Genomic DNA, 25,279 nt, shown 5'->3' with positions numbered 1-25,279 from the left:
AATTTGTGTCCCTGCAATTCAGGGAATAAATTCCATCTCTTCTCCTAGTAAAAGCACCACACATTGTTCACATAAACACTGGTTAAGCACAGTTAACCCTTTGAACGCCTCCGATATTAACCCCTTACCAGCCAGTGTCATTAGTACAGTGACCATGCATATATTTAATCACTGGTCACTATTAGTGTCACGGGTCCCAAAAAAATTGTCAGTGTCAGAATGTCTGCCTCAATATCGCCGCCATTACTAATAAAAAAATATTCCATAGTTTGTAGAGGCTATAACTTTTGTGCACATGAATCAGTATATGCTTACTGGGATTTTTTTATTTACCAAAAATATGCAGCAGAATACATATTGGCCTAAATTTATGAATTTTAAATTTATTTTATTGGATAGTTTTTATGGTAAAAGTAAAAACTATCCAAAACTTTTTTTTTTTTTTTCTTTCCAAAATTGTCAGTCTTTTTGTTTATAGCGCAAAAATAAAAACAGCAAAGGTGATCAAATACCAGAAAGAAGAAGAAACCCATTTGTGGGGGAATAAAAGACAATTTTATTTGGGTACAGGGTTGCATGACCCTGCAATTGTCAGTTAAAGTACCGCAGTGCCATATGGCAAAAAAATGGCTTGGCCATGAAGGGACCGGAAATCAAGTAGTTAAAAGATGGAAAAAAAAAAAAAATATTTAAGTGATTTATCTAGGTCCGATTTTTTCACATACAGTATCAAAAACCTGGCATTACAGGGCTGTGTAGACTTTTTATATCCACTGTACCATACACTAGTTCAAAGAAGGGGAAGACAGCGCCTGCAACCATTTTATTGAACGCATACAACCAAAACCCTGCCTTTGAGGCTCAACATGTAGCAAAAAAAAAAAAATTAAAATAAATTTCATTTAGAGGTTTTATTAGACAAGAAAATTACAGTTTGGCTACAGTTTTGGGCAACAGGCCCTTTGTCAGGCCAAGGCAACAAGCCTTTCTTGGAAGGAAGGGCTTGTTTCCTGAAACTAACCAAACTTTTTTTGCGTCAGATGGACATTTAAATACATCTTATGTATGCTGCAACCCCCGATTATGGATTCTTGAGAGATATATCCATCTATATTTTTTTTTTCAGCATGTTTTTTATGCCGAAAAAGCCCCCCTTGGCTTATACTCGAGTCGCTGGCTCACATGCTTTTTAAAAATGGCGCCGCCCGGCGCCATGTCACCGTGCATGCGGCGTCTGCCAGGGAATAGCCGAATGTGTACAAGCTTTCCCGAGCATCGGCGGCGCATGCGCGGTGACGTGTTGGCGCTGAGCGGCGCCATTTTTAAATGTAAGGCGCCTCAGACAGGTAAGGGAGACTCCTCCGCAGCACCTGCATTTCCTCATTCAGTGCTGCGGGCATGGTACAGGACATTCTCCTGTACCATGCCCGCAGCACTGCATCTTCTGTGCCATGCCTATACCATCACCTGTGCCATGCCTATACCATCACCTGTGCCATGCCCACAGCCCTGCATCTCCTGTACCATGCCCGCAGCCCGTTTTGTGTCTCGTGGTGGTCCAGTAGCTGCTGCATTTCCCACCCTAGGCTTATACTCGAGTCAATACGTTTTTCCCACTTTTTTTGTGGTAAAATTAGGGGCCTTAGCTTATACTCGGGTTGGCTTATACTCGAGTACATACGATAATTAAAAATACTTTCAGAAATTTAAGTGTTTATATTTTTTTTTAGAGAGATGGAACTTCCAAAATGGAAAAATATATTTCTTCAGCCTTCTACATTTGATTCTCTATAAATGACAATCTATAATGGCCTATTTGAGTAAGACAGGGTGGTAAAATGAACAAAGTTCATAAACTAGTCAGTCAAATCTAGAAGCAATCTGCTGTCAATTAAGGATAAACTTCAGGCCAAAAATTGGTAAATTAAGTCATTAACATCTAGCAAATATCAAGGGGTGCTATTGAAAATCACCCGATAGGAGTTTTGCTGAAAAGACACAGAAGCTCCAGTAAGAATGATTATTCTGAGTCCAGAGCTGTGTAAGTTTAGTACTGACGTTTTTGCCTAATTTCTCAATTTTACATGGACTATACCCCTTTAAAACCACTGGCTACAGGGCTCCTGATTTTGTCAAGCCCATGTTTTAGAGGTAATACAAACCTGATAATAAACCATTTATAACATTTATCTGATAGCAGTACAACAGGTCAAGAAACAAACACTCCATAAAAAGCATGTTAGATTAAAACCTTACCTAGTTATATCATAGACCATTAGTGCCCCCGCAGCCCCTCGGTAATAGCTTCTAGTGACTGCTCGAAAACGCTCCTGTCCCGCTGTATCCCAAATCTGCAATTTAATTTTCTGGCCACTAACTTCAATTATTCGGGTTCCGAACTCCACACCAATTGTATGAGGACAATCTGCCATAACTGAGGAGAAAAGAGAACGATATACATCACCCTGCAACCAAATCTTACAAAGACTTGAGGGGGCCATCCTGACCCAATTATGGTACAGTAAACGCACATCATCCTAACTGAACCCAGAACTTGACAATCAACTGATGAGAAACAGCAAATGATACAATGCTGGATTTTTGTACTTAAGTCAAATCCATTTCTTTGAATTCATTGATGGACAGAGGAATATATTGACTAATGGGTTAGGCTCCATTTCCATCAGATGCAGATGGACTGCGCTAGTAGTGTGTGAACACTAGAAATATGCAGTTTTTCGGTTATGTGATATATTGCGGTATCGCATATCCACGGAATTGATATTGCCATAGTTTCCGGGCTACCCCCACGTCTCCATGCTGTGTCGGGCTCTCGGCTCAGCTCTCCTACTAGAACGGAGCCGCTACTTCCTGTATAGGTCCGGCTCACAGGCGGAGTGATATCAGATGCACTCCGCCTGTGACAGGAGGAACCATACACAGGAAGCAGCGGCTTTGCTCAATACTGTAGACGCATGCTTCCTCCCGGGCTCAGCCACAGACAGTGCCGCTCCCTACTACAAGCAAATCTCTAAAAATACGTACCTGCCCACTATATACTGTCACTGTGTGTATTATTTATATTATATATATATATATATATATATATATATATATATATATATATATATAATCATATAATCTCTGGCTGAGACAGAGAACCAGAAGGTCCCGCAATCACTCCCAGGAGGTCTGCAAGTAAAATATTATCCTGGGACTCCATGTTACACTTTTTAAAATTGGGCAGGGTTTCTTTAAGACTGCCAAAAACGCAGTCCCACCGCTATAATTGTGAGCTCACAATCCCTGGTTATTATAAGATATAGAGTGAATGAAGAAAAACCCACAGGAAACCACAGGAAAAACGTTACCAGACTACAGAGGAGACTCCCAGCATGATCTGTGCAAAAACGAAACAGACACTGACTGTACAGGTAGAGGAAGAGAAAACTCAGCCTCTATATTTTAAACAACCATGCCGCATGCCTGTCCAGCCTATGGACCTCAGGAAAATGGCCACTCATGCATTCTCAATGAGGAATTATAGAAAATGGCTGCCCATATAAACTAATGGGGGGGCAGAATTGGCATTGGAAGGTCCCTGCCCAGGGGCCCACACAGGACAAGTCACCCCCCTCAAATAAGCGCCACAACAACCGCATTACCAGCACCCCCCCCCCCCTGCTAAAAACCTGCTAGGGGGAATGCCGAGGAGCAAACAGGACTAGTCCTCTGAGGTGCCAGGGGAACCGAGGGAGCCCCTAATCCTCCCAATTCCAGGGAAGGATCCACGTCCGCCCCGAGACTGCCAGGGGTTTTTGAGGGGACAATTTACTCACCATACCACGGTACCAGGTGGGCACCATTTTCCAAAACAAATCACCTCCCATCTGGGATTGGGGTGCCGTCAGCCAAGGGGACGCTGCGACTCAGGGCGTTCCAGGTCGTATGCGTCCCAGCGAGATGGTCCACTCGTAGGCTCCTCCCCATCCGTCGGGGCACTGTTGTGGCGAGGCCTAGTTCTGGACTATATCCTGCTCACGCTCGCTGGCCAGGCTGAGATTATCCAGTGCGAAACCTCAGCTGGCTGTTGCTTGTAGATCCTCTGGATCTTGGGCCTCCGGAACAAACTTTCCTATAAAAGCCAAAGCCCCGTACACACGAGTAGAAATTCGGCCGGGAAATTTCGTCCGACGATTTTCGGCTTGTTAGTATGGTGCTTCCGACAACCGACTGACTTTTCGGCCGAAAAAATCCTGGTTTGCAGTAGGGATGCACCGAAATGAAAATTTTGGGCCGAAACCGAAAATGCAGGATGCCATTGGCCGAAAACCGAAACCAAAAATGACTTTCCCCAAAAAAAAAAATTAAAATAGATAGAAGAGGGGCATACACCAAAAAACAGGCAGCAACGTACACCTGTCGCTGCCACCCTGTCACAGTATATGTACTGTGACGGGTTGGCAAGAGGTTAATTTAATTACCAATGGTATTTCTATTATGCAGCATGAGGGGGTTAATGTATTGTCACTGATGCATTAGTGACCGACCAGTGGCAGGTAATTAACCCCTTTGTGCTGCATTAGTGCAACCAGTATCAGTGTTAATTAACACTGGTTGCACTGATACTGGTTGCACTAATGCAGCACAAAGGGGTTAATTACCTGCCACTGGTCGGTCACTAATGCATCAGTGACAATACATTAACCCCCTCATGCTGCATAATTAATACAAATACCAATGGTAAGCTGCCTCAGCTATCACCCCTCCCCCCTCTCTCAGCCTCAGCGTCCCTCTCCAACTCACTCAGCTCCTCCGGTCACTGTGTCCATTATTCAAAAGTCCCGCCTCTGGCCGGCCGCCCGCCTCCCGGTGATGTCACTACTACTAGGATCTGTCCATGAATGAACTGACACACCGGGCGGGCGAGCGGCCTCTAATAGCTGTCACTATGAGCCGTTCACTTCTCTTCAATTCCCTGACAGTCCGGGCGGGAGGGCGGGGCGAGCGGCCGCTAATACATAGTACTATGTGATCCTTCCTGTCAGCTCAGCGGGACTATGACTATGTGTGAATGAGATCTGATCTGACCTGACACCGGGCGGGGGGGCGGGTTGGAGCGGCCGCTATTCGCTGTAACTATGCAAGCGCTTCACTTCCTTGTCAGGCATGTATCTCCGCTGACAAGGAAGTGAAAGGCTCACATAGTTACAGCTAATAGCGGCCGCTCCAACCCGCCCCCCCCCCCCCCGCCCGGTGTCAGGTCAGATCAGATCTCATTCACACATAGTCATAGTCCCGCTGAGCTGACAGGAAGGATCACATAGTACTATGTATTAGCGGCCGCTCGCCCCGCCCTCCTGCCTGGTATGTCCATTCACTAATGCAGAGATCATAGTAACAGGGACGTCATTGAGAGGCGGGCGGCCGGCCAGAGGCGGGACTTTTAAAACCTGCCCTGCGCTGCGCCCTCCTCCTTCCTCACGGCGGCCATATTAATTTCGGCACCGTTAACCCATTATCGGCCGAAATGAGAGAGGCTCATTTTCGGTGGCCGAAATTTCGGTGCATCCCTAGTTTGCAGGCTATATAAAATTTTTGTCAACCGTCAAAACACGTCCGATTTTCGTCTCATTAGTACAGATTTCGATGGGGAAAAAATCTTATGAGCAAGACTAGGCATGCTCAGAGATGAAAGAACACAAAGAAAGCAATCCAACACATGACATCACTCCTGAAGTAGAATTCTGTCGTGCGGGAAAATTCGTGTGCAGTCTAGAGCACATTCCAACCAACAGACACCACTCTTGACAAAAGACGGACGACCGGTCGGCGGAAATTCGTTGCGTGTGTACGAGGCTCAAGACCGAACTCCCAGCAGGAAGCTTAAACTAGGCAGAAACAAACTGTTTGATGATAGCAGGGTATATGGGGTATGCCTTCAGGGACAGCCCCAAAAAGGTGTGGTTAAGCCTTTTTCCTGCTTAGTGCCTATTCCTGATAGGAGGAGCATAACCCTAGTCTCTGACTAGATGGAGCTGCGTCTGTCGATGAACGAGAGAGAGAGAAAGGAAATGTGGTACAGAGCGGTGGCTTCCACCAGACGGGGTGGAAAAACTGAATTTTTGTAAAATCTTACCTGTAAAATTCCTTTCTCTGAGTCCTCCGACAGTCGCCGCCACTTCATATTCATCACTAATGGGGTTATTGACCTTTGCCCCGCAGGAGTAGCTAGGCAACAAAATTTGTTAATATCAAAGCTTTTAGCATATCCCACCCCTAGGGGGTGGTCCCCTCAGTCAATACCTCCCTGCTTCCTGCATTCCCAACTCAGTTTCAGTAGCATAGCAGTAGAGTACATAAACAAACCCCAAAAGAGGGGCGGGGGCGGCGACTATCGGAGGACTCAGAGAAAGGAATTTTACAGTTAAGATTTTACAAAAATTCAGTTCTCTTACGTCCTCCGACAGTCGCCGCCACTTCATATTCATCACTAATGGGGACGTCCCATAGCAGTGTAGACATGAAGGGTGGGAAAAAAACGCAGCCGCGCCTAAAGCAACGCAGTACCCACATCAGAGAAAGGAACCTTACCAAGGTAAGAGAACCAACTGGGCAACAGGAAAAAAACGTGCTCAACAGGAGCAACAACCCAGGAAAACAAGTAACCTAGGGATAAAAAGACGTCCCAACAGCCAAGGACCCAAAACAAGGGGCCCTAAGGCACTGCTGCACTAAGAACTTTGCGGCCAAAGGAAGCATCCGCCGATGCCTGAACATCCACCTTGTAGAATTTGGAGAAGGTGTGAACTGACGACCAAGTTGCCGCCTTACACACCTGGGCCGCAGAAGCCTGATGACGATAGGCCCAAGACGTACTCAGAGACCTGGTAGAGTGCGCCTTCACAGGGAAAGGGGGAACCTTCCCCTTCAAAGCATAGGCTTGCACAATGGTCTGTCTGATCCATTTGGCGATGGTCGCAGCCGACGCTACCATGCCCTTCCGAGGACCCTCCGGAAGAACAAAAAGAGAATCTGACTTGCGAAAGGATTTTGTCGATGACAGGTAAACCCTGATCGCCGAACAACATCCAAGGAATGCAAAGCCACCTCCCTTGGATGCTTAGGCTTCGCGCAAAGCGAAGGCAAGACAATGTCCTCATTGAGGTGAAATTCCGAGATCCTCTTCGGAAGAAAAGAAGGGTTAGGTCGTAAGACCACCTTATCCAAGTGAATCACCAAGTAGGGAGAGCTGCTGGACAAGGCCGCCAGCCCCGATACCCTGCAAGCCAAAGTGATTGCCACCAAAAAAGCAACGAGATCTCCCTGATCTTCTCAAAGGGAGCATGTTGCAACACGGACAGAACAAGGTTCAAGTCCCATGGAGGTAAAGGGTCCCTTCCGAGGAGGAGCCAAGTGACGCACCCCTTGAACAAAAAGGTGCTAACCAAAGAATTAGATGCCACAGGTCGTTGAAAAAGAACGGCCAGCGCAGAAATCTGACCCTTAAAACGCTGGTCCACTCCAGTTTGGAGGAAAGCCAACACTCTCGATACCGAGTACGAGCGAGGGGAATACCCCCTGGACTCACACCAGGCAAAATACGGCTCCCAAGTACGGTAGTAAATCTTCCCCGAAGAGGCTTTTCTAGCCTTGATCAAAGTGGGAATGACCTCAGGGGAGAGACCCCTATCCTTCAGGACCTGGCTTTCAACAGCCAGGCCGTTAAAGCCAGCGACTGTAAAGCAGGATGGAAGATCGGTCCTTGAGACAGGAGATCTTCTTGAAGAGGCAGACCCCACGGAGCGTCGACCGCCAGATTCACGAGGTCTGCGTACCAAGACCGGCGAGGCCAGTCTGGCGCCACCAGAATCACTGTGTGCGGTTCCGAGGCCAACCTGCGAAGGAGCCTGGACAGCAGCTGAATCGGTGGAAAGGCATACATCAGACGATACTGATGCCAGGGCGCCACCAACGCGTCTGAGGCATCTGCCCGAGGATCGCGCGTCCTTGCCACGAACCTTTCCACCTTGTTGTTTAGACGAGACGCGAACAGGTCCACATCTGGGGACCCCCACTTTGCGCACAACATCCGGAAGACATCCGGGTGAAGGGACCATTCTCCCTGGTCCAGGGTCTGGCGACTCAGATAATCCGCCTGCCAGTTCTCCACCCCCGGAATGTGAACTGCAGATATCGCCAGGACGTGTGTCTCGGCCCAAGACAGAATGTCGGCTACTTCCCGAGCCGCTCGGGCACTCCTGGTGCCCCCTTGGTGGTTGATGTAGGCCACCGCAGTGGCATTGTCAGTCTGCACCCGAACCAGACGGCCCTGAAGCCTGTCCGTCCAACGCAGAAGACAGATTTATCGCTCGGAATTCCAGAATGTTGATCGGAAGGGAGGATTCCTCCTCCGACCAAGTTCCCTGGGCGGACAGAACGCCCAGGACACCACCCCAGCCCGACAGGCTGGCATCCGTGGTGATCACCGTCCACGACAAAGGATGAAAGGACTTGCCCCCCGACACCGCCGGGGACTGGAGCCACCACAAAAGACCCCTTTGGGTGAGGCGGCTCAACGAAATCCGCAGATCCAGAGATTGCGGACGCCCGTCCCACTTGGCCAGGACCTCCGCCTGAAGATCCCGTGTGTGAAACTGGGCGAAGGGAATCGCCTCGAAAGCCGAGACCATCAATCCCAGACACCTCATACACATCCGGAGAGACGAGCACTGATTGTCCCTGAGGGACCTGACTTCATTCTGAAGTGTCCGGAGCTTGTCTTCCGGCAGGAAGACCTTCGCTTGAACAGAGTCCAGTATCATTCCCAGGTAGGGAAGACGAACGTACGGACACAACGTTGACTTTGGCAAATTTATCGTCCAACCGAACTCCTGCAGAGTCCGCATCGTGATGGACAGGTCGTTCACCAGGCCCTGACTGGTCGCAGACCGAATCAAGATATCGTCCAGATACCCCAAGACAGAGATGCCCTGGGCTCTCAAAGCCAGGACCGGCGCAAGCACCTTGGTGAAAACCCGCGGAGCCGAAGAGAGACCAAAGGGTAACGCCACGAATTGGTAGTGATCCTCCGCAATGGCGAATCGAAGGTACCTCTGGTGACCCTCGAAAATTGGAATGTGCAGATACGCATCCTTCAAATCGATTGAAGGCCATGAATTTCCCCCGGAACCAGGGCAGCCACCACCGAGCGCAGGGATTCCATGCGAAACTTGCGAACCCGCACAAATTGGTTTAGAGCTTTCAAGTCCAGAATCGGACGTACCTTGCCCTCCTTTCTGGGCACAGTGAACAGATTGGAATAGAACCCCCGAAATCTGTCCCGATGAGGCACCGGAACAACCACTCCCTGGGCCCGCAGGTCCCGCACCGCCAGGTGCAGATCCTGCAAGCGCTCCGGAGTCAGCTGAAGGTTTGAGGTGAAAAATCTGCCCGCCGGCCAAGAGAGAAACTCGATCTTGTATCCAGATCGAACGATTTCCTGAACCCACCTGTCCCGAACGCGGTCCAGCCAGGGTTGAAGAAAACCGAGCAAACGTCCCCCCACCCCAGAAATGGGTGAGGGCGTCCCTTCAGGCCGTATTGTTATGGGCAGCGGACCCGGACTGGCCGGACTTCTGCTTACCCGTCCACGGCTTCTTCTGGGAGCCTTGGCCCTTGAAGGGCTTGCCCTTATAGTGCGACCGAAAGGCACGAAAGGACCCCTGAGAGGGTCTAAACGAGGTATTATTCTTACCACGAACAAACTTATTCCTGTGAGTTTGGGGCAAGAGAGTGCTCTTACCCCCAGAAATTCCCTTTATCAGAGTATCCAAAGAATCGCTAAAAAGGCGAGATCCCGCGTAGGGCAAATTAGCTAAAGTCCTGCGAGAAGATTGGTCAACAGTCCAACATTTCAGCCATATCAGGCGACGGTTCAACACCGCCACACTTGAGAGGCGTGCAGCCAAAGGGACTAAATCCAAGTCCGCATCACACAAATACATGACACCCTGATGAATTTGATCCACCCTAGCCAAAGTTGTCGGGGGGGCAGAGTCAGCCACCAGGGTGCGCCTGAGCACCTGCGTCCAATCCGCAATAGCCTGGGCTGCCATAATGGAAGCAAAAATAGGCTTCAGCTTAGAACCATCAACCGTATAAGCATGACGGGCCAGAGACTCCAGTCTCCTGTCCGTCGGGTCCCGGAACACCGCGGTATCCTCAGCAGGGATCGCAGTGGATTTATTCAAAATCGCCACCGCGTGATCCACCTGAGGCGGCACACACCAACGCTCATCAGTGGTGGGTGTAAATGGATAACGCAGTTTGAACCTACTCGGCACAGCAAAAGGCTTCTTTAAATTGCGCCATTGTTCATCAACCGCGCGCTGAAATTCCGTAGAACAAGGAAAAACCTGCGATGTTTTGCGTTTCCTTTGCGTCCCATAAGAGGACATCAAAACAGGAGGACATGGTTCATCCTGCAAATGCAGCGTTTGCTTGATAGAAGCAGCCAACTCATCCATGAGTGCAAGCTCTTCAGACGAGCCAGGGGGAGAATTATCAACCCCTTCCACCTCAGCCTCCCCCTCAGACCCCACAAGGTCTAGAGATGAGTGAGACCCTGAGAAGGGCACTCCAACCATAGCAGCCCCATCGCCCTCTGAATCAGAGGAAATAGACACTCTGGGCCGTTTAGTGGATCGATCAGCCACCAGCATCTGCACCTGAGCAGCCAAGTTTGCCACAATAGTAGCCAGATCAGCCCCCTCGGGGGAAGCAGCAGCCCCTTGGCCCCCCACCAAGGTGGGAGGAAACTTGCAATCCTGAGAATCCATGCCCCAGTAATATTAGGAAAAAAGGAGTACTGCCCCTTTAAGATCGCGGCGAGCGTAGCCCACCGCACCCACTGAATACACAGACCCCCACAGGGATAAGAACACTGGGCAAGGAATACAGGAAAATGGAAAGGTAAAAACCTGGAGAGATCACACAGGCTGCTGCCACCGATCGCTGTCCCAGAGCAAAAGGAAGTGATGCAATGACTGACCGCCCCTGTAAAGCCTATGTAAGGCTACACAAACATGGCCGCTCGGCTGAGGATTCCTTAGGCAAATAGAAAATGGCGCCGACATGTGGCCTGATCGATCGCCGCTAAAATGGCGGTGTTTGGCGCCAAGACGCCGCGCCTTACCACACAGGACCAGCCACCATAATTCTGCCGCAAAAAAATGGCGGATCGCCGCACAGCATGCCTAAACCCAGACTGCTTTATGCATTCACCCAGCAGAGCGGGAGAGCCCCCCCCCCCCCTCGCAGCCCACACACAGGCAGCAATTCACACAGGAAACTGACAGGGAGCTCAGCAGCCACACAGACATGCAGGGTCACACAGTCCCAGACTGACACCCAACAGACAGGTCCCCACATAGAGTTACACTTACCAGTCCGGATGGCGTGGGGAGCCTGCTCCAGCGACCAAACCGCTGCACTGAGGACAGGGAGTGTCGCAGCCATGACGCAGTGGAACTGCGGTGCGAAACCGCAATGGCGTCCAGTGAGGTAGCCACCTCACAGATAGCATCCCTGCAGCGAACAGGGATGGGTCGTTCAATGTGCCAGGGAAACCTGCGCTGAACGCTCGATGGCAGGCTGGGAAGCCCCTGGCCCTGAGCCCTGAGATCCAGGGTGGCCAGTCCGAGACCCAGCTCCGCACGATCATATTCATCAGAAGAAGCTAACTAAATGCTGAAAATTGACAGCTAAGTAAAAGAAAGAGAAAAAGACTCAAAATAAAATCAAAAAGAGAATAGAGGCTGAGACAGAGTCCCAGCACAGGAACAGCCAGCCTACTCCTAAGCTAGGCATTAGAAACTGAGTTGGGAATGCAGGAAGCAGGGAGGTATTGACTGAGGGGTCCACCCCCTAGGGGTGGGATATGCTAAAAGCTTTGATATTAACAAATTTTGTTGCCTAGCTACTCCTGCGGAGCAAAGGTCAATAACCCCATTAGTGATGAAGTGGCGGCGACTGTCGGAGGACGTAAGAGAAAAGGGTGTTCCTCTATCTCCAAAAACAATTTTTTTTTTGCTTTCTTGTTCATTGAGGGACACAGGAATTAGCTGAACGATGAAAGCTCCAAAATTAGTGAGGGGAGGGCAAGAGCAAAAAAACACTAAGGGTCCTTTCACACGGAGCGGACCGTTTTTTGATCCGCTCCGGCACTTTTTTTTTTTTTTTTTTACGGACACGGATGACACTTGTGTCATCCGGTCCGTATGTCCGTTTATCATCCCATCCGTTCGCGGATGATAAACAGAGAGAATGCATGTCAATGGGATTGCGGATGTCAGCGAATGACACTGACATCCGTTTTTGCGTCCGTTCCGTTTTTTAAACAGAAGAAAAATAGGGTTCTCTTCCGTTCCAAAAAACGGAACTGATAGGAAAGGACACAAATCGGATGTCAGCGGATAGTCATCCACTGACATCCGCGATCCCATTGAAATGCATTATGTCGGTTTTTCATCCGCAAAAAAATGGGATGAAAAAAAAACGGACATACGGACCGCCCGTGTGAAAGGACCCTTACAAGCAAAAACCAAGCAAAAATAAACAAAACATACTGTGGGCAGTGTGCAGCCCAATATGCATTCCATGTTCTTTCAGCATTTTGGTATCAGATTCAGAAATGTTTCTACCCTCAGTAATTGGGCTTTAACCGGAAGTCATTAAATCCAGTGACTGAAGTGAGAAGTACATAGGTCTTTGCGACTAAAGATTAGGACGATCTGGAAGAGAACACAAAGCGTCAGCCAGGAGTCCTACTAGGTCTGAGTACCACAGACACCGAGGTCAGTCTGACGCAATGAGGTCCACTGGAACACCACCAGGGAAGGAAAGGTCAGACTGCACTGATCCAATGGAGCCACCAGAGCATCAGTTGCACCTGGAGACAAGACTGTCAAGTTTGCTAGTCAACCTGAAGCCTAGAAGGTCCACTAGAACACTAGTGATCATGAAGACACTTCTCAAACGGTGCTCAAGTGACCACAGCCACCAACATCAAGTGAATTCAAAATTCACCAGAGCAAATGGTTGCCATTACAGCAGCATGTGCACCCAAGTATGAATGGAAATCCCACAGGAATCAGTGCAGCAAGTCACTTTCAATGGAACCTCCTGATGTACTCCAGCTAGGGAAAAATAAAGCTCGCCAAGAGGCCAAAGAGGTTTCCCAAAGTGTAGTAGGTTTTATTATCAAAACGAGTAAAACAGAATATCAGAACAGTGAATCCAGTTACCCAACATGGAAAGCCGCTGCCGACCTGGAATCGCACAGCAGCGTGATGTCCCGGAACCTCCGACCTGATAAGTTTCGTCCAATGGGACGTTATCAAGGGGTCAAAATATCTAAATGCTGTTGGATGAGATAGTTTTCCCTGCAAATTGTCCACTCCCGGGATATAAACAGTGGACAAGGCTGGAATGTGCAGTTCCACCCAGAACAGGATTCTTTCAACCTCTCTTGCTATACAGAGACCCCTGATTATTCTCTGAGGATTGATATATGCCACTGTCAAAGCATTGTAGTCTGTTTTCAGGCTGAGATACACACCTTTGCAGTTGTTAAAAGATGAACAAAAAACAAGCGTTTGTATTTTTTGGTAAAGGAGTTATGCAAAGAAGGTATGCCAGAGGGTCATCTTCCATGTTCATTAGTTAGCGACAGAGGAGTCAAGCTGACTTCAGATTTCACTTTCAAAACCTTTTCAAAAACTATGAACCAAAAGTACCTTTATAAACGCCTGAATCTCCAGCCTAGAAGAAAACTGAGTATAAATGTGGGGTACTAGGTCAGGGGTCTTCTACTAGCCTGGTGAAGGAGTTTGTAAACTGCTTCTTGAAATTTGTTAGAAAATGATAATTTAGCAAGGAACAGTCCAGCTCTTTCTCAAAATTCCTGATGAAAGAAGGAAGAGTATTGGTCTCTATCTTTGTTAGGGGATCATTTTACAATCACTTTAATAAAACAACACATTCAGGTTAAAATAGAAATGAAAGGCAAAACATTTGTGTATAGATATAAAAAAGAAAAAAAGAAAAAGAAAAAGAGGAATACTTTCTCATACAGGAACATGGTCTTTATGTCCACTGTACACTTAACAACATCAAGCTCTGGGCCAATGAGCAAATCCCTAAAAATTGTAAGTTAAACAGGTGAAATTTAGAAGCGGAGTCTCCAGACCAGGTCTTGAGCCGCAGGGCTCAGCAGGCATAATTTTTCAGAACAGGGTGATTTGGTTGGAGTCATCAGTATTTCGGCTGAGGCATCTGAAATAAATCCCACTGCCTTGAACATTATATCAACCGTCAATATCTTCCAGAGAGAGCGCAAGTTTGGAGATTCTAGAACATTGGTCGTCATGGGTATCGTCCTCACTAGATGAATCTGAGCACCAAAATCTTCTCCCACTACCTTTTTCTGCATAATTTCCCTTACAACACATGACACTGCAGTGGTCAGGAACTTAGACACTAATAAAGACTGGATATAAGCAGCAGCAGAGGCTTTACTGTCTGGTAAAGGAGCAGTTAGCTTCCATATCTTTAGGTCTTTTCTGGCAATGACACAAGTTTGCTGCAGGACATCGCAGATACCACCCTTAAGCAAGCCTTCAATACATGAACTGCATAAATGCCTAGACCAGGAAGGGTCTTACTTACAGCCACAGACTGCACACTTCTTAGAAGAATTTCCAGCAAGCTTTTCAGGAACCTTGGCCTGCAAAATTCAGTAAATACAGCTAAGCTCTTCCTTTCAGCCCCTGTACACTGCACCCCACACAAAGTGAGACCTACTGGGCACCATCATAAGTCCAACACCAAGGGGATAGTGATAACACAGGCAACGTAAAAACAAAATCAAATACATGGCATACGTAAGCAAGCAGGTACCGCCACCTCAAGCTTACCTGGAAATTGGAGTGAAAGGATGCATGAAGGTACATTAACTGCACACAAAAGTCCACCCAATAGATGACATCAGCACTCAGTCCTTCAGCATTAACCCCTTTTTACAGTAAATCAATGGAAAACAAATTGTAAATGTTGCCCAGAAACCATGGAGTTTCGTGAGCTGCCAGTACTTTTTTTCTGAAGACTCACTTTATGAGAAGACCACGTGAGCAGATGAAAACCTATGGAACTTTAAAATTACTCTGTGGCTAACCAACCAGTACACTGGGAATCATCAAAAAGCAGGGTGGGGGTTTTTTTTTTCCTTTCTTTTGGAGATAAGGTTGCCAAATCGGAGATCTATCTCACTCACGAGAAAGGTCACCTTACAATTAGAGCTGCACGATCAAAAAAATAAATAAATATTGCGATCTCCATTCAATCCCCCCATGAACTTAATCCAGCATTTCCACAATTCAGTGTAGAGCTGTTTTCTGCACGCAGCTGTCAAAAGGAAAAAAAAAAAAAAAAAAACGCTGGCAAAATTTATCACAACATTACTAAGCGCTAAGAGATAAGGAAAAAAGTTAGCCTATTTTTTGAAAGAAAGAAGAAGAAATTGAGGTATGCTGGGTGTAGGACGTGTTATACCAGAGTGGCCCACAAGTTTGTTTGCCTGTGTCCAATCCTCCTGTAGGCAGCAGTCTAGCCCATCAGTCAATATATTCCTGTGTCCCTCAATAAACAAGAAAGAAAAAAAAAAAAAAACTTTTCAGCTCCGTAAGGTCAAGCTGCCTGACTTGCATTGGCCACATATGACACCTTCATTTCTCCCGCTGCTCCTACCCACAGGCAGCAGTTCATGTTAAGAAAGCTCAATAAAGACTTGTTTCTTACTGCACCTACGCAGAGCACTGATCTGTGCTAGGATACATCTACAATGGTAATTTGCTTGTTGCCAGTCATATTTGCAGCACACCAAAATCAATGTGATTCCAATAGATTAATCAACAAGAACTTAAGTCTTAGTAACAAAGTGGTTTAAATTGCCCTTGTATCATTAGGCGAACATATAATAAGCAACCTTACACGTGTATGTACCCCACACCTTCAGCTAGTCTGACTAACAGAACATTGGAATAAAAAACAAGCCATGCCTTCTTCCCAAGCAGCCAATCCACCCTGCTGTAGCCAGGAGTTCGTGAGAATAAGCCAATCTCCTTCAGTTACAGCGCACTTGGCTCGGACAGTGGGCAAACCCAATTTCTTGAATGAGAACAAACTGCTTTATGTGGCAAAATTTATAAATACATCCAGGCAGGTATAAATGGTGTTTTCCTGAGTGACTAGGGTACATATTACAGTACATCACATCAAGTGTACCCAAAACTCATAACACACATACCTAGGTATGTGTGTTCTAAATATTGGGTACACTTGATGTGAGAATTGCTTTTGTAAGGTGCCAGCAATAACTTACGGCATGTGTTTAGGATTTTTTTTTTGCTCCCTGGCACAGTATACAGCATAGAATTGTTTACCAGCTCTTAAAAACATTTTTTCAACTACAATCCAATCAGCCTGCAGTATGCAGAAAAAACAAAAAAGATGACTTCCAATTGCCACATGCAGCTCTCTGCCATAGTACATAACATTAGTTCTGGACACAGAATGAGAGAACATAATTAAGATTACTGCATGCATGACAGCTTTGGATGTGCTGCATGTTCGCATCATTTATAGCACTAGGCGTTGGCGAGAAGAGCTGCAGCAGAAGCATCAGGGACAGAAACACACTTACATTTTTTTTCGGTGAACTGGTGTAGCAAGCAGGATTTCCCCACTCCCATGTCACCTGCAAGAGAAGAGACCTGTTTACTGAAGACATCACTGGCAACGCAAGAGATAAATACACATCCCTGTAAATAATACATGAATTCTCTGCAGGTTACAATATCGGTAATTACACCATCTTGTCCAGCTAGCAGTTTACAGGCTCTATGCATGCCTCCCATTACCGAATAGTGCATAACTCAGTCCTCTATTAAAAAAATCTGCAGGATAGGTGGTTTTATGACTTACCTGTAAAATCATTTTTATCGAGTACAGTACACAAGTTCAAGTCTTAACCATGGGTTATATGCAGCCACCTTCAGGTGACTGAACACTGGCAAACCAAATTCTGTGACAACCCATAAAACCACAGCTGCTCCCGGAAACCAAAATTACTGTCCTATTCTGTACACCAAGGATTTTATAGGCAAGTAAAAAATCCTACTTTTGTAATCATATAGTACAGGACACAGGCTTCTTTAACGTGTCATTAAAGCAGCCGTAAAGTAAGGTTTTTCTATTTTAATGCATTCTATGCATAAAGATAAAAAGCCTTCTGTGTGTAGCAGCCTCCTCAGTAACCCCTAATACTCACCTGAACCCGATCTCTGTCCAGCAATGTCCATGAGTCCCTCCTTTCTGATTGGCTGAGACACAGCAGAGGCTCCATTGGCTCCTACGGCAGTCAAAGTCAACCAGCCAAAAGGAAGGGAGAGGGGGCGGGCCGAATGGCAGCTCTGTCTGAATGGACAGACAGGGCTGCAGCTCGGCTGCCCCATAGCAAGTTGCTTGCTGTGGGGGGTACTCAATAGGAGGGGAGGGGCCAGGAGATGCACAGAGGGACCTGAGAAGAGGAGGATCTGGGCTGCTTTGTGGAAATCCACTGCAACAGAGGAGGTAATTATAACAGGTTTGTTGTTTATATATAAAAAAAAAAAAAAAACAAACACACACCACGAGAGTTTACAATCATTTTAAATCCAGACTATAAAAAACTCATTACATGCTATATAACAGCAATCCTAACTCACAAAGCCACTAAAGCGTTTTGTGTAGAGTGAAATGTACTTGATTGAACATGCCTTCAGCTGTTCCTCCCATCATCCCTGTGTCCACACTGCAACCTGAGATTGTGTAAAGTTAAATAAAAAAAAAAAAAAAAAAGCCTTGGGTGCAGAATATATATATATATGATTTATGTGAATGAATGATGGCAACACTTCTGTTAAAGTATCACTTTAAGTGTTAACTATGGGATGTCCCCAAGCAGTACAAGTGAAGGGTGAGAAACAGCAAATAATGCCAACAGGCCAAATAATAGCAGCTTGAGGCAACCTTCTGACAAAGCTGGTGTCAGGGGCCTGAGCATTTACCTGGTAAAACTTTAAAAAGCCCAATATGCACTGACTGACCCAATAGAGTGAGTCCCAACAGAAATAGGGGAAACCCTGTCCTTTATAGTGATAACCTGCCCAAACCTCTGCCATTTGCAGGAACCTGCATTAGGACAAAAATATCTGATTGATGGATAGAAGCAGTGGCCAAGAGATAAACCCCCACTGCGTGCACCACATCTAAATAGTGGAGTGGAATCTCTTTAGGAGTAGGACAGAGAAGGTAGGACAATGTCCTGATTACCATGGAAGCAGGAAAGCACCTTGGTAAAAAAGGAGGCCTGGGCAGTGGCGTACCAATGGGGGGGGCGGGGGTGCGGCCCGCCCCGGGTGCCACTCACTGGGGGGTGTCAGCCGGTGTCCTGCCCGGTGTGTTCAGAGTCAGACAGATCCCGCAGTGTGAAGGCAGCTGCAGTGGCTGGCAGCTCCTTCAGTCCGTGCTGCTAGCGGGGGGCGGAGCCACAGCGGGAATAAGGGGGCGGAGCCGCGGCGGGAATAAGGGGGCGGAGCCACGGCGGGAATAAGGGGCGGAGCCGCGGCGGGAATAAGGGGCGGAGCCTCGGCGGGAAGAAGGTAAGTGCCCATTGCAAAAGTGTGTGCTGGATAGGAGGGGGATGGGGCTGCTACATATAGAGGAATTCATCTTTCTCTATTCTTCCTGCTGAATAACTGATTCTCCTCCTCTCCCTCCTGCAGGAAGAATAGAGAAAGATCAATTCATCTATATGCAGCTGCCCCATCCCCCTCCTATACAACTTCTTTTGCTGGCCCCCCAAAGTTCTTAACCTCCTCCAGTGCTCCTAATCCCTCCCTCAGTGCTTTTAGCCCCTCTCCCCCCAGTGCACTAGACCCCCCCTGTTCTTTAGCCCCCCCCCATGCTCTTCAACTACCCACAGTGCTTTCTCCCTCCCCCCTAAGTGCTCCCCGTCCCCCCAGTGCTCTCCACCCCCCTGGTTTTCCCTGCTCGCCCCCCCAAGTGCTCCCTGTCCCCCCAGTGCAATCCACCCCCTGCACCTTCCAACCCCCCTACAATGCTTTCCAAACCCTCTCTTAATTCTCTCCAGTTCCTCCCCCCCCCCCCACCGTGCCCTTCAGCACCTCCAGTGCTCTCTGCTTCGTCTATGCTCTCCGGCCCCCCTAGTGCTCTTCTATCTTCTATCATGTCCTCAGCCTCTGAGCATCTACTGTATCATGTCTGCAGTCTCTGACCATCTCCTGTATCATGTCTGCAGTCTCTGACCATCTCCTGTATCATGTCTGCAGTCTCTGACCATCTCCTATATCATGTCTGTAGTCTCTGACCATCTCCTGTATCATGTCCTCAGTCTCTGACCATCTCCTGTATCATGTCTGCAGTCTCTGACCATCTCCTGTATCATGTCTGCAGTCTCTGACCATCTCCTGTATCATGTCTGCAGTCTCTGACCATCTCCTGTATCACGTCTGCAGTCTCTGACCATCTCCTGTATCATGTCCTCAGTCTCTGACCATCTCCTGTATCATGTCTGCAGTCTCTGACCATCTCCTGTATCATGTCTGCAGTCTCTGACCATCTCCTGTATCATGTCTGCAGTCTCTGACCATCTCCTGTATCATGTCTGCAGTCTCTGACCATCTCCTGTATCACGTCTGCAGTCTCTGACCATCTCCTGTATCATGTCTGCAGTCTCTGACCATCTACTGTATCATGTCCTCAGTCTCTGACCATCTACTGTATCATGTCCTCAGTCTCTGACCATCTCCTGTATCATGTCCTCAGTCTCTGACCATCTCCTGTATCATGTCCTCAGTCTCTGACCATCTCCTGTATCATGTCTGCAGTCTCTGACCATCTCCTGTATCACGTCTGCAGTCTCTGACCATCTCCTGTATCACGTCTGCAGTCTCTGACCATCTCCTGTATCATGTCTGCAGTCTCTGACCATCTCCTGTATCACGTCTGCAGTCTCTGACCATCTCCTGTATCATGTCTGCAGTCTCTGACCATCTCCTGTATCATGTCTGTAGTCTCTGACCTACTGTATCATGTCCTCAGTCTCTGACCATCTCCTGTTTCATGTCTGCAGTCTCTGACCATCTCCTGTATCATGTCTGCAGTCTCTGGCCATCTCCTGTATCACGTCTGCAGTCTCTGACCATCTCCTGTATCACGTCTGCAGTCTTTGACCATCTACTGTATCATGTCTGTAGTCTCTGAATATCTCCTTTAGCAAGTCTCCAATCTCTTACTCAAACTTAAACACATTGCTAATATTAGCTATCTATCTATGCTGAACGTAGGACTGTGCAGGGGAGGCAGAGAGTGCAAAAGGGGGAACTGTGATTAGAGAGACGGAGGGCAGACTGCAAGGGGCACTGTGATGGGGGGGCTGTGAAATTTGTGCAAAAAATATACTTGAAAACATTACATTTTTTTGTGGGTGTTTTTACATTTTAAAGTTGGGGGGGGGGGGGTGCCAGATATAGGATCCGCCCCGGGTGCCAAATGCTCTAGGTACGCCACTGGGCCTGGGGCCTCAGATCTGCCTTGTCCCTAGTAAGAACAAGGAATGGCTTTTTATTTTTGTTTAAACAGAAGATAAAGATCACCAAATCTGAGACTCAGGAGCACCAATACGGAAGCTGCGAGCAAGATGGGTTGAGAAAGGGATCTTTCAATACAAAGATCACCCAGGAATCTGCTTATTTATCCACGTAAAACCAGCAACCATTGCCAGAAAACTGCTCTCCGTACAGAGAGGTTATTCTTCACCTAAGAACACCAAAAAAAAAAAAAAAGGGTGAGGATTTCTAGAGTGGAAGGGGTTTATGTGGGCTGCCCCACAATTCTTTTTACCAGTGTCCTATCACCTGAAATTGGCTGCATAGAACAAACAGCTAAAGTGGTTTTAAAGGCTCAAGGTTTCTTACCTTTATGCATGAAGGTAAAAACCTTCTGTGTACAGCCGACCCACCAGCTTCCCTAATACTCACCTGAGCTCCCTCTCGATCCAGTGAAGTGCATAAGAGAGGAGCTTCTTCTGGGTCTCTCATTCCTCATCCGCTGAGACAGCAACAGGAGCCATTGGCTCCTGCCAATCACAGCCAGTTAGCAAATAAGAGCGTAGGGCGGGGCTGAGCCACGGCTGTGTGTCTTATGAACGCATAGAGTGGGGCTTGGAAGCGAGCACGCACCAGTGCCCCCAGAGCAAGCGATCTATTGATGGCACTGGCTGAAGAGGAGCGCCAGCAAATGGGGCTGCTCTGTACAAAATCATGGCACAAAGCAAGCAAGCATAACAGGTTTTTTTTTTTAATGGACCTTTAATGTCACTTTAAGACTTAAGGATAAGTTCACCTTCTGTAACCTGTTTCACGCATATTCAGGGTGTGACATGTTACAGATGCACCAGCCCCCACTCCCGCCAGTCTGACAGCTAGTAAGGGATCTTCTCCCGCCCACTAGCTGTCACAATCTGCAAAAAAAAAAAAAAAGAGCACAGGTGTGTGGGGTTCTGCCCACCCAGCCTCATCATCCATTCAGTGTCCTGTGAACGGGAAAAATTTGGATTTTTGTCTTACTGTAAAATCCTTTGCTCTGATGTTTGACAAACACTGCTCCAGAATCTTCATGACCACTGGGTTATGCTGCTCCTTACAGAAGTAGGACACTAGGCAGGAAAAAGCTTTACTACGCTTATGTGGCAGTCCCAGGGGGTATACTCCCACTCCCTGCTATAGGCATTCAGTTTTGTTGCAAGCAGTGTCAGAAGAAAAAAAACCCAACTCAATAAAAGGGGTGGGTGCTGTGAACGTCAATGAACATCAGAGAAAAGGATTTTATGGTAAGACAAAAATCAAATATTCTCTTTGGTTCATTGACGAACACTCCAGAATCTTCTTGACCATTGAGACGTCCCAAAGCAGTGTCAAACACGAGGTGTGGGGAAAAACACAGCAGAAAACATTCCCAAAGGCTAAACCTAGCAAACCAGATAACATGAAGCTCAACCAGTAACAACTGGAGCTCACCTGAAAACAATACACCCTCAAAGAGGATCAGGTCCTCTCAAACAGCGGCCTGCAAAACCTTGTCCTTGATGGTACCCAAGGCCAGGCGCTTTTCCACACCTCTTTGGAGAAATGCCAAAATTCGAGCCACCTAAAAAAAAGTTCAGGGAGAAACCCCCAGAGACTCACACCACACAATATAAGACTTCCAGGAACGTTGGTAAAGCTTTCTAGAAGTCGTTTTGCTAGCCTTCAATAACATGGGAAGCACCGAGTCAGACAACCCCCTATCCTTCAGCACCTGGCTTTCAATAGCCAAGCCGTTAAAACCAGCGACTGTAAAGCAGGATGGAAGATAGGCCCTTGGACCAACAGGTCTTCCCTGAGAGGGAGTTGCCAAGGGACATTGTCGATCAGCCGTACCAGATCCACGTACCAAGACCCGTGAGGTTAGTCTGGTGCCACAAGGATGACCGGAATTCCTTCTGCCTCAATCCTTTGCAGAAGTTTGAGAGGGGGGGCGTATATCAGATGGTACTGCCCCCAAGGAGCCACCCACCAGTGGGTCCGTGGCATCGGCTAGAGTATCCTGACACCTTGCCACAGATCTCTGCACCTTCCTGTTGAGACAAGAGGCCAACAGGCACACCTCAGGAGTTCCCCACTGGAGACATAGCTGATTAAACCCCTCCGAATGAAGTGATCATTCTCCTTGGTCCAAGGCCTGTCGACTGAGGTAATCTGCCTGCCAAATTTCCACCCCTGAAATATGCACAGTAGAGAGAGCTGGAACGAAACGTTCCACCCACCTTAAAATGCCAGCTACTTCGAGCCACTAGGACACTTTTTGTGCCCCCTTGGTGATTGACATATGGCACGGCCATGGCATTGTCTGATTGAATCCGTACTGGACACCCCTGAAGACGAACCATCCAATGGGCCAGGCAAAGTCTGATTGCCCAAAGTTGCAGAATGTTGATCGGTAGTCTGGACTCCTCCAGAGTCCAAACCCCCTGAGAACAGTCCGTGCCCAAAACACCTCCCCACCTGGACAGGCTGGCATCCATGGTGACCACTGTCCAGTACAGGGGAAGAAAGGATTTTCCCTGTGAAAGAGCCGGAGAGCGAATCCACCAAATCAGAGACCCTCTCGTACCCCCGGTTTAACAGGATAACATTGTCTTGGCAAGAATCTTTCATTGCAGAGGTCTCGTATGGAACTGTGCAAAGGGAACCGCCTCGAAGGTGGAGAACATCAGGCCCAGCACTTGCTTACAAGTCCTGAGAGATGACCGCCTGTTGGACAACAGAAGCCAAATCGTATCCTGCAACTTCTGGAGTTTTTTTTCCCCCTGAAGAAACACCCAGGCTGAGGCAGAGTCCAGGGTTAGGCCCAGATAGTCCAGCTTGTTGGACGGAAACAGAGCACAGATGTTTGGAAATTCAGTTTCCATCCGAACTGTTGTAAGGTTCGCACAGCAATATCCAAGTTTCCTTCAAAGCAGTCGGAGATTATGCTCGCATAAGGAGTTCGTCCACATACCCCAGTACCACAATCCCCCGCTGTCGCAGGAGCGCTAGCACCGGGGCCAAAACTTTTGTGAACACCCGAAGAGTGGAGGCGAGACAAAAGAGTAACGCCACAAATTAATAGTGCACCTCGCCCATGGCAAAGTGAAGAAAACGCTGATGACCGACATATTGGGATAGGAAGGTTAAGTGTCCTTGATATCGAGAGAGGCCAGGAAATCCCCTTGATTAAGGGATGGTACTACCGTACGAATGGACTCCATCTGGAAATTTTGTACCCACACAAAGCGGTTCAAGGCCTTGAGGTCCAGGATTGGACGAACTTTGCCTTGAGATCCGGGATTGAGCGAACTTTGCCTTCCTTCCTGGTAACTGTAAACCGGTTTGAATAAAACCCCTGAAAGCGTTCCAATTCTGGAACGGGTACAATGACCCTTTGTAAAAGTAAATCTCGCACTGCCCCCCCCCCCCCCCCAAGGAAACCTCGCAGACGATCTGGGGACAAACGCAGGTTGGAAGGAAAGAACCTTGCAAGAGGCGAAGACCAAAACTCAATCTTGTAGCCGGACCAAATCAACTCGTGGACCCACCTGTCGTGAATCAAGGAGGTCCACGGATCCGGTATCGAAGATATCCCCTCACCCCAGATACGGGAGAGGGCGCCCCATTAGGCAGAAGAGGACTTGTCTGCAGGTCTGGAGGGACCCGCTCTCGGCTTACCAGGCCAGGGCCTCTTGGAACCTCCTGAGGAATCCAAATGGATTTTGATCCTTTGTCCTGAGGAACAAAAGGGCCGTTTATGAGCCGAGAAGAAAGGGCCACTTTTGTGACAAGACTCTTTGCTCCTGGTAGCGCGTGGAAGAAGAGTACTCCCCCCCCCCCCCTGCCCCCGTAAGACCCTTGATGATCTCATCCATGGAAGCTCCAAACCGGCAATCTCCTAAAAGGGGAGATCAGACCGGACCTTCTTGGAGGTCAGGTCCGCAGACCAGTATTTGAGCCATATCATGCGCCGAAGGAGGATCACTGCTGTCTAAGGGAGCCACATCCAGAGAGGCATCACAAATAAACTGCAACCCCTGGACCAACTGGTCTGCCACCTGTGCAAGGTTGGGGGGGGGGGTCTGTTCCTGGAGCAAAAACTTTGCCCATTCCGTTAAGGTCTGGGATACCAAAGTTATAGTAAACATCGGTCAAAGGATCGAACCAGCCATGGGAAGCACCAAGTCAGACAACCCCCTATGCTAAATAGGTGTCGGGCCAGACATTCAGCTCTCCTGTCAAAAGGGTCTTTAAAAGCCGTAGAGTCCTCCTCCGGGAGGAAGGTTGCTTTATTTTACCTGAAAACCTGAGTCCACCATAGGTGGTACAGTTAGCTTTTTTTTTTTTTTCAAAACAGGGACTCTTCAAAAGGATACCTTCTAGCGAAAAACCGCTTATGCACCCCGACAGTGCATTTAAGGAAACCCCACTGACTCGCAACAATTTTGTCAAAAAAGGGCGGGAAAATGGAAGACCTTTTCGCCTTTGAAGATCTGTGGCTACTGAAATGCAGCTGCGTCCTCCAGTTT

At 47.9% G+C, this 25,279-nt stretch overlaps 1 protein-coding gene across 1 annotated transcript in view; it reads right to left on the bottom strand.

Annotated features, from left to right (window-relative positions):
- The window catches only part of RAB14 (RAB14, member RAS oncogene family), an 84,918-nt gene that overhangs the window by 17,747 nt on the left and 41,892 nt on the right, over positions 1–25,279 (bottom strand). Inside the window, exons 4-5 of the mRNA XM_082262804.1 lie at positions 16,763–16,816; positions 2,257–2,434 (exon numbers count right to left, since the gene is read on the bottom strand). Of these exons, the coding sequence (XP_082118930.1) occupies positions 2,257–2,434; positions 16,763–16,816 (232 nt within the window). The remainder of the gene's footprint in view (positions 1–2,256; positions 2,435–16,762; positions 16,817–25,279) is intronic.

Source organism: Pelophylax lessonae (genome assembly GCF_965119305.1).
Source record: "Pelophylax lessonae genome assembly, chromosome: 7".
NCBI lineage: Eukaryota > Metazoa > Chordata > Amphibia > Anura > Ranidae > Pelophylax > Pelophylax lessonae.
The sequence above is the reverse complement of the archived record's forward strand: the minus strand, read 5'-3'. Positions and strand labels throughout refer to the sequence as shown.